The 12680-nt window shown below is 32.9% G+C and overlaps 1 protein-coding gene across 1 annotated transcript in view; it reads left to right on the forward strand.

Annotated features, from left to right (window-relative positions):
• Positions 1 to 12680, forward strand: part of LOC143235628 (protein turtle-like) — a 77324-nt gene that overhangs the window by 41099 nt on the left and 23545 nt on the right. The window contains exons 8-9 of the mRNA XM_076473861.1: positions 578 to 731; positions 2305 to 2416. Coding sequence (XP_076329976.1) covers positions 578 to 731; positions 2305 to 2416 — 266 coding nt within the window. The remainder of the gene's footprint in view (positions 1 to 577; positions 732 to 2304; positions 2417 to 12680) is intronic.

Genomic DNA, 12680 nt, shown 5'->3' on the forward strand with positions numbered 1-12680 from the left:
AATACGTAGTGTTGAAAGCGCCACCTGCTGTCCAACGTAACTGTAAAAGTATAAGAAAAACAACTTATTATTATTTATAAGGGCCTAGCAATACCACGTAGTTAGGGCGCTCCACTCGTAATCCTAAGATCGCTGGTTTGAGTCCCCCTCACACCAAACATGTTCGCTCTTTCAGCCGTGGAGGCGTTATAATGTTACGGTCAATCCCAATATTCGTTGGTTAAAAGAATAATCTTAGAATTGGAGGTGGGTAGTGATGACTAGCTGCCTGCCCTCTAGCTTTAAACTACTATGTTAGGGACGGCAAGTGTAGATAGCCCTCTTGTAGCTTTGCGCGAAATTCTAAATAAACAAACAAACTATTGTTAAAAAGTGTAGGACTTGATATCGTAACTGTATAATATTATTTCTACTCGTCTTAGTTTCTCACACACTTAAGTCAACAGTCATAATGAGAAGTGAGGGATTTTCGGTGTTGCCTCACTCAAAGCTTATTCAATCTTTTATAAAAACATCTACTGCTTCTTTATCCATTTCATGTCTCGTGAGATTTATTCAAGATCATGTTATTCTGCAGGCGGACAGCAAGAAACTGTCGCGTGACAGAAGCTCTCAGCGTAACGGTAATCTGACGATAAGGACACTGAAGAAAGAGGACCACGGTCGTTACGAGTGTGTTCTTCACAATGATATTGCCACACTCGTCACAAGCACTTTACTCGTTGTTGAAGGTAAATCCTCATTTGAAGGTTATGTGCTTCCTGAAACGTTAAACGTAGTTTGTACGTGAACACCAGGAAGTTTTTTTTTTTCTGTTGTATATTTTGTTTAAGAAAAAAAGCCTTTGAATATCTACATCCAAAGTAGTAATAATAACTGATAACTACAACAACTAAAAATATCTACATCCAAAGTAATAATAATAACTGATTACTACAACAAATAAAAATATTTACATCTGAAATAATAATAATAACTGATTACTACAACAACTAAAAATATTTACATCCAAAGTAATAACAATAACTGATAACTACAACAACTAAAAAATATTTACATCCAAAGTGATAATAATAACTGATTACTGCAACAACTAAAAATATCTACATCCAAAGTAATAACAATAACTGATAACTACAACAACTAAAAATATCTACATCCAAAGTAATAATAATAACTGATTACTACAACAAATAAAAATATTTACATCTGAAATAATAATAATAACTGATTACTACAACAACTAAAAATATTTACATCCAAAGTAATAATAATAACTGATTACTACAACAACTAAAAATATCTACATCCAAAGTAATAATAATAACTGATAACTACAACAACTAAAATATATTTACATCCAAAGTGATAATAATAACTGATTACTGCAACTAAAAAAATATTTACATCCAAAGTAATAATAATAACTGATTACTACAACAACTAAAAAAAATATTTACATCCAAAGTAATAATAATAACTGATTACTACAACAACTAAAAAAATATTTACATCCAAAGTAATAATAATAACTGATTACTACAACAACTAAAAAAAATATTTACATCTGAAGTAATAATAATAACTGATTACTACAACAACTAAAAATATCTACATCCAAAGTAATAATAATAACTGATAACTGCAACAACTAAAAATATCTACATCTGAAGTAATAATAATAACTGATTACTACAAAAACTAAAAATATCTACATCCAAAGTAATAATAATAACTGATTACTACAACAACTAAAAAATATCTACATCCAAAGTAATAATAATAACTAATTACTACAACAACTAAAAAATATCTACATCCAGAGTAATAACAATAACTGATTACTACAACAACTAAAAATATCTACATCCAAAGTTATAATAATAACTGATTACTACAACAACTAAAAATATCTACATCCAAAGTAATAATAATAACTCATTAGTACAGCTAAAAAATATCTACTTCAAAAGTAATAATAATAACTTATTACGGCAGCAACTAAAAAAATCTACCTCTAAAGTAATAATAATAATTATGTTCTTTAACATCTAAAAAATCTACTTCCAAAGTAATAATAATAATTCTGTACTTTAACATCTTAAAAATATCTAGCTCCAAAGCTATAATTATATTCACTCTGTAGTTCAACCACTAAAAAGAATAGAAATAAACTATTGTTTAACTATTGTTCTCCAACTAAATTTATTAAATACCTAGATCAATGTCTAGAATTGCTTAACATTAGGTAAAATTAAATCTGTTGTCATGCCTCGTGCATAAAACTATATTTTATATTTACAGGTACAACACCACATGCTCCCTTCAATATTACAGTTAAAACTACTGCTTTTTCAGCAACTTTGAGTTGGCTGCCTGCTTACGATGGGAATTATCCACAGTCTTATGTCATCTGGTTAGTTTTCTTCTTTTAGAAGTATTTAAGCAAATACCAAAAGACATAAGTTTCATTATTGTCTTCCTGTTTTAAGTGGCCACACACACACATTAATACATTATCCATCAGTTACTACAGTAGTGTGTAAAATAGATATGTATAGAGGATGAGGTGCTGTTTTGTTTCTTGGTTATGAACTTAAAAAAAATCTGTGGCTGGATGCTAAGATAAATGACACTAAAATCCAAACTTGCACACATAACTTATTATTACAGTATTTATTACTTCATTAATGGTTTAGTATTAGTTTCAAAAACTCACTATTTATATATTTAAAACACATATATATTCTTAGACGATCAGGTGAGATAACTTAGTAGGAAGAGGTAGCAAAAAATAGTGGCAGTGAGGGATGTTTTGTTACCCGCTTTCAATATCCAGCTATCAATGTCCTTCCATAGTATGTCACGTGTTTAATTATTTTACTGTCATTGGTCGTATTAGAGTATTACGAGCCAAAGCTGAAACAGTCAAAAAAGGAAGTGGGTACAACTCAGAAACTGTTATTAATATCAGCCCGATGATGGATGTTGAAGTTAAAAATCCAGCTGAGTTTATACAGTATTGCCATAAGGGCGGCCATTTTTTCCACTTCTTCCTAGAGAGTGGTAGTGCACAGATGTATATAAAACGTTAGTGTGCTCCCCCCTCCCCACTGGGCATGTGCTGTTTTGCAGAAAATTTAATAATAAAGTCTTGATATTTTATCTAAGGACGTGGCGCCATCTATGAATGTAATTAACGTTAACTTAAATCAAAGATAATAAATGCACAATAGCAATAAACATGAGGGTGGAGGAAATTGTAAATGATCATTAACATGTCTCATGTTTCAACCTATCATTCCACAAAGTTTGGTAGAAATTGGGAAAGCGACCTAGGAGTAGTTAGATAAGGCATAAACAGACAGATGCTTGGTGCTTTATATATATCTATATTTTAATCAAATTTAATAAATACATTTAAATGAAGTTAAATAAATAAACAAAATTTATTGGTGGATAACATATATACATTATTCATTAATAAGCATCTATGTTTATTCATCTCCAATACATATAGAACAGTTTGAGGAAAATAAATACGAACATTTTGAAAAGTACCTTTCCAATTGGATTAAGACCAATCTCTGTTTCCTTTGAAATAAGAGAGCCAAACACAAAGGAAAAAACTAGAAATATGCTCAAATGCGGACTTGAAATGTAATTTAGGGACAATAATATTGTCTTTTTTTTTCCAATTGCAACATAAATATTTCAGTCAAACTCTGTAAACTGTTATTTCAGTAACTAAATCATTATTTGTTTCAGTGGAGTTTCGTAATAAATATTAATATTACATATATTAAAAGGTCTATTATTGATATTGAATTTTATGATGTGTTTATCTCTTCTTCAACAAAATTAGTAAGTTTGAAAAATCCATCTGGCAGTTAGGTAAAATCGATTTGTAAGATTCGCTATGATTTACAATGGTTGAGTAGGAGAATCAATATATATACATAAAAATATAACTAGCGTTTTATATTTTTCAAACTGCGTCGCCAACAATATTTTGGAGATTTAAATCAACCATGTGTAAGAAATTTGTTTGTTTGTTTTTGAATTTCGCTCAAAGCTACACGAGGGCTATCTGTGCTAGCCGTCCCTAACTTAGCAGTGTAAGACTAGAGGGAAGGCAGTTAGTCATCACCACCCACCGCTAACTCTTGGGCTACTCTAACGAATAGTGGAATTGATCGTAACATTATAACGCCCCCACGGCATGCTTGATGCGACGGGGATTCGAACCTGTAACCTTCAGATTAGGAATCGAGCGCCTTAACACGATTAGTTAAAAACACAGATGTAGGTCTCCATGAAAAATGATATTTATCGCTGTTGTTTTTATATATCGAAGGTTCGATTCCTCTCGGTGGACACAGCAGATAGTCCGTTGTGGTTTTTGTATAAGAAAAAAAACAACAAATTAATTGTCTCGTAAATATATGCATACGTTTTGAAACCAAAATTAATATTATTAATACACTTAAAATTATCGAAGGCACCAGAAATCTGTATTTTGTGATGTGTAATGCATTCAATTATTTTTCTTTTAAACTTAGGTTTAAATAAGATGTTAATAAATATATATATATATATATGTTGTGTTTCTACTTTTTAACTTTTCCCCCTAAGTCAGGCACATGTTTTGTTTGCCTATAGAAGTGTATCTTTCTTATTTTTAAGTCGCTTTATTGTGTGTGGAAGTCGTTGTTGTTGTTGCTTTGAATTAAGCACAAAGCTACGCAATGAACTACCTGTGCTCTGCCCACCATGGGTTTATAGCGTTGTAGGTCCACAGACATACCGCTGAGCCACTGGGGAGCATGTGAAAGTCATGCACTGCAACTGTAAAATAAAACGTACTCTCTATAATCAATCTGTTACAGATGATTAATACATTTTGACCCGGCATGGCCTGTTGGGTATGGCACTCCACTCGTAAAAAGAGGATCGCGGGTTCAAATCCCACTTGTACCAAACATGCTCTTCCTTTCAGCCGTACGAGCGTTATAATGTGACAATCAATCCCACTATTGGTTGATAAAAGATTAGCCCAAGAGTTGGCAGTGGGTGGTGATGACTAGCTGCCTTCTCTCTTGTCTTACACTGCAAAATTAGGGATGGCTAGCGCAGATAGACCTCGTGTAGCTGTGCGCGAAATTCTAAACAAACCAAACCATTAATACATTTTAAATTGCAGAACCTTATGTTACACGTCACTCATGGACGACCGTGAAATACGCATTAGGTTAATTGGTAGATTACAATATCCAGCAACAAAAAAGTTGATACGAAAATATCGTTTAACTAAATTCGTATTTTGTTTACCAGCATTTCATCGACCAATAATGGAAAAGTCAAAGTTCACGTTATTCGTGGGAAGTGAAGAATCAATCATCCTTGAAAAAGAGAAAACACAAGCTTGTTTTGTAAAGAAGCACTTTAATAACAGCAGAGCAAACACATTTAGTTAAAGTGGATAAAAATTAAGCTGATAAGAGCTCTGCAAGAAGGAAATATTTAAAACGAGTGGAAATATTAATCTATACAAATCACTGTTATATGACGTTCGGTAATATTTAAAACGAGTGGAAATATTATTCTAAACAAATCACTGTTATATGACGTTCGGTAATATTTAAAACTAATCTAAACAAATCACTGTTATATGACGTTCGGTAATATTTAAAACGAGTGGAAATATTAATCTATACAAATCACTGTTATATGACGTTCGGTAATATTTAAAACGAGTGGAAATATTAATCTATACAAATCACTGTTATATGACGTTCGGTAATTTCATATTCTTTAAACGTATCTCACTTAAGGAAAATGAATAAAACAAAAGTGATTATAAATGTGTTACTTAAACTTATCAGTTTGTTATAACATTCATTTGAGCCATATTTGTTATGTTAGTTCTTTTGTATCGCTGAATTCATGGTTTGATGCTGCGATGTTTTGATTGATATAATGTATATGTCACTAACTTTTTTATATATTTACGTGGTTAGAGACGTACCGAATTTGAGATTTAAATTCTCCCTGATTTAATATTAGAAATCAACTTTTTGAAGTAACACAAATTTATAAAACATAATATTAACTTTACGTACAAATACACACACAAATCGTAAAACGTGTGCATACATTTCAAATTATAGTAGAACATAAATATTTATTGATAAAACTAAAAGACAAAATACCGTGTTTCTCCGAAAATAAGACAGGGCTTGTATTAATTTTCACTCCAAAATATGACACTAGGGCTTATTTTCGAGGGTTGTCTTATTTTGATATATTAAAAAAATGAAGTTACAAAGTAAATATTATAAGACCTCTAAATAAATAGAAATTACGGAAAACATTTCTTTACAGAAAGCAGTAAGATTCTTGCCCTGTGATTCCTCCACTATGCTTCTTTTATACTCGATCGAATAACTTTTTCTTACATTCATCTTGTTCTGGAGTGAAAATGACTAAAAAAATTATATTCTATTTAATGTTGGAAACTATTAAACTAACCATTTAGAATAAACTATTATTAAACTATTACACTAACTGATTAATACTTAAACAAACTAATTAACTAACTATTAAACTAATTAATAAATTATTATTTTTATTTCTTTCCTCTTCCTCCCACTCTTAACTAGGACTTATTTTAATGGTAGGGCTTATATTAAAACTATCCCCAAAAATCACACTAGGTCTTATTATCAGAGAAACACGGTATAATAATTCTATATGGTAGAACTAATATTCTTTTGATACATTACAAATGAAAATTTAAGAAAATAAAACTCCAAAGTTTAACAAAACCGCTAACATTAATGCATAATGTAAATCTCTGCTTTTTACGACATCTGTGCCCATCACAATAAGTAAGCTAAACCTTATGTTTTGGTTTTAAGTTACAAAATTGTAAATCTAAAAAAAGCAAAGTTCTCTAAATCCGTCATTAGAACAGTTTAAAATTGTCTTCAAGCTTACATAGAATTAAAGTTTTTAATGAAAGATGGACATAAATGTATTCTGTTTCATCAAGATGCAGTAACGAACATTCTAAGTAACTCGTAATAATATTTTGAGATTTGCAATCATTGCTATGAAGTATACCCTTCCCATGAGGCAACAGAAAGATGATTACCCTCTTGGATACACCTTTTCTTATTACACAAGTCACTTTTTTTGTCTTCTAGTGCAACGAAAAATTACATTTTTTATTACTATTGCAAACAATCTATATGCAAAGCTAGTTGTTTCTGTTAAGAGTTAATCGAACTTTATAAAAACAGCTTACATGCGTTAATTTTGTAGTGTGTTAACGCGGACTTGAGGCGCGCGTTTTTAAGACGAATATTCTTACTCCACTCCATTCTGTGTGGAATGCCGCCACGTGCATACTTTTGGCGGGAAGAATTTTTTGAAGCTCCTTCCGATGGAATACATTAATGTAGTGGGATTCTTACTTGATGTAGAATGTAAGATTTCAGAGAAAAGAAATGTCAATGTCCTTCATGAAACAATCGCATGACAGAACGTTTAGCACAAAAATTACCTCTTCAAAACAGTAAAGAACGAGTTTATGAAAAATGACCCTGCGATAAATCTGGACATATCTCCTGCTCGTGTTAACGAGGTAAAAGGTTTACAAGCTGTTGTTATACCTTGAAATCAGGACTGTTTTATCGGTATAATGACCAAAGAAACACAGCTATCTCCTTCGGTAAGATTTGTTTTTTGTTTTTTTATTTCGCGTATACCTACACAAGGGCTATCTGCGCTAGTCGTCCCTAATTTAGCAGTGCAAGACTAAAGGGAAGGCAGCTAGTCATCACCACCCATCGCCAACTCTTGGACTACCATTTTGCCACAAATAGTGGGACTGACCGAACGTTATAACGCCCCCAAGGCTGGGAGGGCGAGCATCTTTGGTGTTACCCTCGGATTACGAGATAAACGCCTTAACACACGTGGCCATGCCGGGCCTTGTTCCAGACAAAAGGTGGGTGAGTAGATCCTAGAACAGTTAGGTAGATATTGACAATCGTGTTTATGAGATGCGATTAAATCTCCGCACAAAATATTTTGTTTGTCCATGCCAAAAATACTTTTATTTTGAAATAAAATGTGCTCAAATTTCAAATTTTTAAATTATTAATTTTTTTAAATAATAAATAATATTAACATTCCCTTTTATTTTTATATCACGAACAAGTTCGTAACAATAATCAGTTTTGTTTGTTACTTTGTATTATTTTATTAAAATTAATTTTTCGATTTTGTTATCGTGTTCCCGATTGGTAGCAATAATTCATTTTCTAGTTTCGTAACCAATCAACGTTACCCTTTCTTATAAACGCCATTTCTCTCAACATTGCTTTCTGGCATCTTTTCCGGAATTCTTATCAGTTTTACCAACATACATTATCTTTAGTTTGCTTGAGGTTAAGAAGAGACAACTGTTCGAAAGCGCTAGAGCTTTTAAAACTTCTTTTAAATCACTTTAGTGTGCTCACGTGATACTTTACTTCAAGATGGCCGCGTCCGTTATCATCTGTATTAAATTTGTACTTTCTATTTACACTTAGAGAACCAGTCGCGTGTGTCTTATTGTTAATTGTAACTCAGAAAATAAATAAACATTTAGATAATAATTTAGTAATCAGAACCTTTAGCGCTGAAATGCTGGTTTTGTCAGAACTTTAGAACAAAGCTTTTAGCATTAAGATTATTTCGAGTGTCATTGTACAGAATCGATACAATAATCTCTCATAACTTTTCTTTCCTTCGCGCTAGGCGCGGCATGGCCAGGTGGTTAAGGCACTCGACTGGTAATACGAGAGTCGTGGTTTCGAATTCCCTTCACACCAAACATGCTCAACCGTGCAGGCGTTATAATGTGACCACCAATCCCACTATTCGTTGGTAAAAGAGTAGCTCAAGAGTTGGCGGTCAGTGGTAATGATTAGCTGCCTTCCCTCTAGTCTTACACTGCTAAATTAGGAACGGCTAACGCAGATAGCTTTCGTGTAGCTTTACGAGAAATTGGAAAAAAAAACAATATTTCGTCATGTATATTTGATGATTCGACTTTCAGACATTTTGTAGATAATTCACGTTTTATTTGGAAAATTGTTTTTCTGCTTCAATGTAGATCAACGAAATTCAAACATCCGGGTCACTAAAGCATCATGGAAAACCAATATTGATTGTTCGGTTATCTATCGAACTATAAGCTTTATCAATAAAGCGAGATTATGTAATTAAAGAAAATACCAACTTTGTATCGATAATCCAAAAGTAACCAGCGTATTGGAAATTGTTATGATTTGACGTTACAGATTAATGTTCATATCTTCAACAGATGGAAGTAGTGTAGGATGAGATAACAAACGTTATTCCAAACAGTAGCAGCACTGGTGAGCCGTTTAGGCCTTATATTTCCTGTGAATATTATTTATTTCTTTTTAGTAACACTACTATAGATAACACTAATTTTTGAACTTAGGCCTCGCTCTAAAAATATCACTGCCTGTACATCCGTATATTATCTCAATATCAGTGTAAAATTAAGTTAACTAAAAGTAACAAGTATCGGTAATTTGTACCGATGCATCAAGTATATATACGTATAGGTTCCCTTTGACTAAACTTCTATATACGTGTAGAAAAAAGAAATATATTTTTTGGAATTTCGCACAAAGCTACACGAGGGCTATCTGTGCTAGCCGTCTCTAATTCATTAGTGTAAGACTAGAGGGAAGGCAGCTTGTCATCACCACCCACCGCCAACTCTAGGGCTACTCTTTTACACACGGATAGTGGGATTAACGGACACATTATAACGCCCCCACGGATAAAGGGCGAACATGTTTGGTGTGACGGGGAATTCAAACCAGCGACCCTCGGATTACGAGTCGAGTGCCTTAACCACCTGGCCATACAGGGTAATTTATTATCGTTGCAGTAACTAAACGTTTTTGTTTTCGAATTGAATTCCAAAAGAAAAAACTAATAATGCATAACAAAGGATTATTAGTTTTATTATGTTGATATCTCAGGCGACTTTGATATAGTCAAGAAAATTTGTATTTCGCTTGACAATAAAAACAACCCAAACGGCAGTAAACACTTAATAGTACGTATTTTGTTAGTGCTTGTTTTGTTTTTGTTTTTATGAATTTCGCGCAAAGTTATACGAGAGCTGTCTGCGCTAGCCGTCCCTAATTTAGCAGTGTAAGACTAGGGAAAGGCAGCTAGTTATCACCATCCACCTCCAACTCTTGGGCTACTATTTTATCAACGAATAGTGGAATTGATTGTCACATTATAACGCCCCCACGTCTCAAAGGGCGAGCATGTTTGGTGCGACCAGGATTCGAAACTGCGATCCTAAGATTACGACTCGAACGCTTTAACAAACCTGGCCATGCCGGGCCAAAACAAATATAATATGCCTATAAGCAATAGTAAGATAACTTGAAAACATCGTTTAAATTCGTATTCTGAAGACGGCTGGTATGGGTATTAACATTTTAATTACAATAAAGTACAAAACAATATCTTGAACTTCTTAGATCATTTTCAGGTTAACAGAAGGAATTTGCAAGGAAAGTCCTAATAAATATCAGATTTCGATGTAAAGTTATAAAACAATTAACTTGTTTAACGCTGTGATAATTTTGTCACCTCCAAAGTGCTTGTTTGAGTTGTTTATGTGAATTAATTCCATTAAAATAATTATTTTATTACACGTTACAAGTCATATCACCTATTATGCTTTAGCCAATTTGCAACATGTTAATGATATTAATCCTCAAATTGATATAGATTTAAATACTGATGTTTAACTATCTATCATTCAATAGCTCTTAAAAAGGTCCGGCATGACCAGATGGTTCACGCACTCGGCTCTAAGGGTCGCGAGTTCAAATTTCCGTCACACGAAACATGCTTACCCTTTCAGTCGTGGAGGTGGTATAATATTACGGTGAATCCCACTATTCGTTGGTAAAATAGTAGCCCAAGAGCTGGCGGTGGGTGGTGATGACTAGCTGCGTTACCTCTAGTCTTACACTGCTAAATTATGGACGGCTAGCACAGACAGCCCTAGAGTAGCTTTGTGCGAAATTATAAACACAAAAAAAACTGCTCTAAGAAAATACACACACACCCTCGGATTACGAGTCGAACGCCTTAACCCACCTAGCCATGCCGAGCCTCAGCTATTCTGAGATACAATTATTTTTTTATATTTTTGTGACAAAGACTATCAGTATAGAAAACATGTTTTCTTATCTGTGGTTTTCACGCTAAGCTATTTAGTGGCTATCTGCTCTAGCTATCTTTAACTTTGATATAACTCTCGGGGTACTATTATATAACTGAAAAGTGGAATTTGAACGTTTTTTTATGCGGTAATGGGGCGCGTCAATAATCCCGCAGGTCCACATCCGGTAGCTAACACGTGAGTGTATTTTAAGCCCTTGAAATTTTAGTTTTTTCTATAAAGTACTATTCTCCCGTCACTCAGCTAATATATTACCTTATCAGCACTTATAACCAAACTGTGTAGTATTATGTAAAAATTTCAACGCAGGGCAGGAAATAAAGTAGTAGAGAAGTTCCTTGAAAATAGCATAGAAATTTTCAGAAAACTAATTTTATATTTTTTAAATACCTAAGAGTGTTAATTTTTGTACCTTCTTCTAAGAAAGTTCCATCTTTTGGTGACGGTAAACTTCACTGCTGTGGTAAAATGTTTACTTTCCATTGGTCGGTGATTAGTCTGACGACTTATAACACTAAATATCGAGGTTAGATACCAACGATGGGCACAGCTAAAATAGCCCATTACGTAGCTTTGTGATGGGCAATAAACAAGCAAAATGTTTGGCAATTGATGATTAAATTCTCGAACATTTAACTTATAAAGACCCATACAACAATTTTAGGTGTTTGTGTTAGGAATATATTTTAGGATCTGGCTTATTACCTGCATTTTGTTCTGTAGTTTTAGTGTAACTGGTGGTTGTTTAAGTATTTATCAAAAAATTGAGTAAATAACGTGATTAGAGCACAGCCTTTATAAGGTTGGTGGTAAATGTATTAGGATTAATTGTCCATCAAGGAATGTAGTTCAAAGGTAAAGGCCACACTGAAGGTCAAGTAGCTTCGTTATAATGGTAGCAAGTTTGGACTTTCAGAAACGGTCAAAACTCGCAAAAAGTGAGATACAAAGAAGGTGTTATGTTTTGAAAAAATTTTGAGTATATTTTTGAAACTAACTGGAAGTCACAATCTCCGAGTGACTTTTTAAGTATTTGTTGTTCATTGCGTGCAGCTTTTGAAGTGTCAAAAAATATCTTTTATAATTAAAAGAAACGAACTAGCTGGTTCGAGTGAAATAGAAATTGCCCTAGAATATAATCTTAAAAGACATTCAGTTACAAACCGAAGTTTAAAATTTAGTGTTCGATACTCTGTGCCCAAAAAAATTTTAAGTTCCATAAAGTAACCTCCTGTAACCTGTAATTTTAATGATTAAAATATAAATAAAGATAAAAAATTAACAAACTACATGTGTGTATGGACAAAATCTTAGTATTCATTACAGAGGAAGTTTATAGGCTATCTTATTTTTTGTGTATTATAACATTGCTGGAATC

The sequence above is a fragment of the Tachypleus tridentatus genome, chromosome 12 (assembly GCF_004210375.1).
Source record: "Tachypleus tridentatus isolate NWPU-2018 chromosome 12, ASM421037v1, whole genome shotgun sequence".
Classification (NCBI taxonomy): domain Eukaryota; kingdom Metazoa; phylum Arthropoda; class Merostomata; order Xiphosura; family Limulidae; genus Tachypleus; species Tachypleus tridentatus.